Here is a 3,183-nt window from a genome sequence, read left to right as displayed (position 1 = left end):
AGTCCGAGAACACAGTCCAAGTAACAGATTCGGCGAGACATTGTATGTAGTCAGTAGAGCCTGTTTCAATATAAAAATATATAAATATATGTGCATAATAGGGGAGTAAAAAAATCTTAGTTGAATGTACGACATTATATGAGCAAAACCTTCCTGGAGAAATGTCTCCCAATAGATCGTTCATCGTTAATCGGCCAGCTATCGTTGTACTTGATTAGGATTCAATAACTTGAGGCAATCGATCTAAGATTCGGTTAAGGCCAAAATGCGTCGAGATCAGTGAAGGTACAGCCTGAAGCATGACACCCAAAACGGCAAGACCATCCGAACGCAAACTTGCTTCGGCTACCGTGGCATAACGAACATTCTTATGAACAATGTGCATTTCGACGTCGTAGCGTTGACCATTGATGAGATGCTCGGATCCATGACTGTTTTCCGAGCCCCAATGGAAGTGCACGGTCTGCGCTTCAAAGGTGCCTGGCAACAGGCCGCCCTCGATTAAAGCACGCTGTCCGTTATTTGTGGGCGGCAAAACAATGTTCGCTGAAGTACACTTTAATACTGTAATTAAGGCACAGATAAATCAAAATTACTGCATACCTGTATGTCCATTGTTTGTCATCATCAGCGGTGACTGCAAGGCCCGATTGTAGTTCGTGAATCGAATTTGCGGAATGGGTTTGCGAATAGCCTGTGAAAAGGTAAATTTTCTAAAAATCGTCCAGAGTTGTGAAGGCTTATGCTACTCACAGTATTGTCCGCCAATCTAATTGGAGATTGACTTCGGCCAGTTGCGCATGTTCCCTCCCAATCCCTGCCTTGTTGGTCGTAGTTGAATTGTCCACTCGCCTGTTTGGCTGCCAACAGTAAGAACTGCAGCAAGATTACAAGTCCCCGACGGCTTAAGATACACATTTTCTGCATTGATGTGTATGTAGAAGTTAAAGTTAATTTCTGACGATTTGCACTGAATAACCCTTGCAGGAAGACTGCAGTAATTGTGCAATGGGGCGCAGCAATTTATAGGCGCAGAGACTGCTTGGCTGGAGCTTCTTCAAAGATAAGAATGCCGTCTTTTGCTTGCTCTCCTCAAACCCGGTTGCAAATTTGCATAGAGATTGCAACGTGTTCGACATGTTTGAATTTTGTCCTCATCACTGCCTCAGTTAGCGACATTAGTGCCCCTGACACTGGTGAATCAAACTAATTTCCAATAAAAGAAAGATACAAAGAGCTGTAAAATCTGGCTCTAGCTGAGTGCACGTGGAAAAGTTTTCTTACAATTGATTTAGCCATTATTTATATAATTATTATTAATGGTTAATTACACTTGCATATATGTATACACACTTTGCATCCTAAAATAATCGAAGTAAATCAATAAAATAAATTAAAAATTTAATATTATCAGTTGCACAAGTACCGCTGTGCAAAAATGTATTATGGCATGAAAATTCAACTTTCAATGTACAATCTTCAACAGCTATTTACAAAATTGAATGCTTTTTTAAATAATTTCTTACACAAATCGTTTAAAATAGATTTGAAGCAGCTTCCAACAAAAAAAAAAAAAAAACAATTGTCAAAAAGGTTTCTCGAATATTTCTTTCTTTAAGGTCGAATTTTCTCCTCTGATCACTTTCGTCCTAAAAGGAGTCGGCTGTGAACGTATTACCTTTCCAGCTCTTATGATAGTAATACATATTTTTGCTTTTAACTTGCTTCTGCGAAATGATTTAAAAGGTTAACAGTGTGGCTTGTGTTTAATGCATATTAAAATTGTTTATTATTAGAAAATACTCTGAATGCGTCTGGTATATCTCAATAATACGGTAGATCTCGCCGTGAGTATATATAGTAATAACGAAAATAAAAAGATAAGAGAGGGAGAGAGAGAAAGGAAGAAAAGATAAATAGTGAAAGAGAATATAACTATTCATAACCCTCCAATCACGTTTTTAACTATAGGCTATTAAATCAAATGAGTTGTGAGATAGACTATCTTAAGCAAGCCACAGCGGCTTCTTTCCATGTTCCTAAATAAAATCTCAAGGTGAAAATGCATGTTTTATTTGTATAGTTTATCATTATGAAAATTAAGACAAACATTTTTTTACCAAGATTTATTCTCCTAGAATTCTGACATAAATTATTAAAATTAGACTACTGATTTAGCTAAATTATATACTATATAGGAAAGCAATCTCGAGCCATCGCACCAGCAATGTGTGGTAAAGTATTTCTTACATTTCAATGTCGGACTACTTATTGTGTATAATCTATTTCGTCTACAATTCTTGATTTTTATTGTTTGCCGATAGTTTCCGGTATCCAGTTTGCTATATTTACTTCAGTTCAATATTTTTTTGCCCGTTTGTTGTTTAAATTATATTTATTAAGATTTCAAGTCTATTAGCGTTACTTGTGAAAACCATAAATCTGCTGACATAAGTATACAAATAAGATATTGAATAGCGGAATAATTTTTTAACTCACTCCAGGTTAATATTATCTTTTAACTCACTGCAGATTAATATTTTCAGTGTGTCAAACCAGAATTGGAAGCGGAACAGGGACCGTATGTTTTAAATTAAAATTCCATCAAAACCCAAATTCCGGATCTGAAATTAATTGTCCCGAAAAGACCATTACAGAACGAAAACTTCGTAGGGGAACATTATAATGGCCGATGCCGTAACTTAGGTCTATGTATGTGTGTGTACCAGTGTTCAAGCAGTTATTTAAGAACATCTATTCCAAATTTGAAGTCTGTAGGTTTCAAATCCAGAATATATATACCTTATAGAGTCGAACATTATTTCTTCTTCAAGTTCCATAAGTTTGTACAACTTAATTTTACCCATTTTTTTTATCAATTTTTATTGGGTTTACGGTATAAAAACTCTGAGAAAACTTGCACACATCAGCCCACCTGATGACACTTCAATTTTATGTAAACAGTTAATAAACATGTCTATAAGTTGATTATTATTATTCATCACCTACTAGCTACGACCTTTATTTATAAACACATGACTTAATTTATTACCCTAATAGGTCTTTAAAAAAACTGTTCATTGAGCACCATCGTTTAAGAGACATATCTGCTTTTGGGAAAATCATTTACTGTCCACATTTCAGTATGCTTCTCTTCAGAGCATAAATGCTTTTTACACCCAC

At 35.6% G+C, this 3,183-nt stretch overlaps 1 protein-coding gene across 1 annotated transcript; it reads right to left on the bottom strand.

Annotated features, from left to right (window-relative positions):
- Nucleotides 1-199: 199 nt before the first annotated feature.
- On the bottom strand, nucleotides 200-951 carry LOC6563227 (carbonic anhydrase 1). Its single transcript, XM_043215274.1, has 3 exons — nucleotides 754-951; nucleotides 604-694; nucleotides 200-546 (listed from the first exon to the last, which is right to left on the bottom strand). Exons 1-3 carry the CDS (start codon nucleotides 925-927, stop codon nucleotides 215-217), a joined length of 597 nt encoding a protein of 198 aa, XP_043071209.1. The 5' UTR covers nucleotides 928-951; the 3' UTR covers nucleotides 200-214.
- Between the last annotated feature and the right edge of the window lie 2,232 nt (nucleotides 952-3,183).

This window comes from Drosophila grimshawi, unplaced genomic scaffold (assembly GCF_018153295.1).
Source record: "Drosophila grimshawi isolate 15287-2541.00 unplaced genomic scaffold, ASM1815329v1 contig_434, whole genome shotgun sequence".
NCBI lineage: Eukaryota > Metazoa > Arthropoda > Insecta > Diptera > Drosophilidae > Drosophila > Drosophila grimshawi.
This window is presented reverse-complemented; position numbering and strand designations above follow the sequence as displayed.

Coding starts and splice junctions, on each gene's coding strand:
- LOC6563227 (XM_043215274.1), bottom strand. CDS start 927: ATGCAGAAAATGTGTATCTTAAGCCGTCGGGGACTTGTAATCTTGCTG. Junction 695..753: donor TTAGATTGGCGGACAATACT/GTGAGTAGCATA, acceptor ACCTTTTCACAG/GCTATTCGCAAACCCATTCC. Junction 547..603: donor GACAAACAATGGACATACAG/GTATGCAGTAAT, acceptor AGTGTACTTCAG/CGAACATTGTTTTGCCGCCC.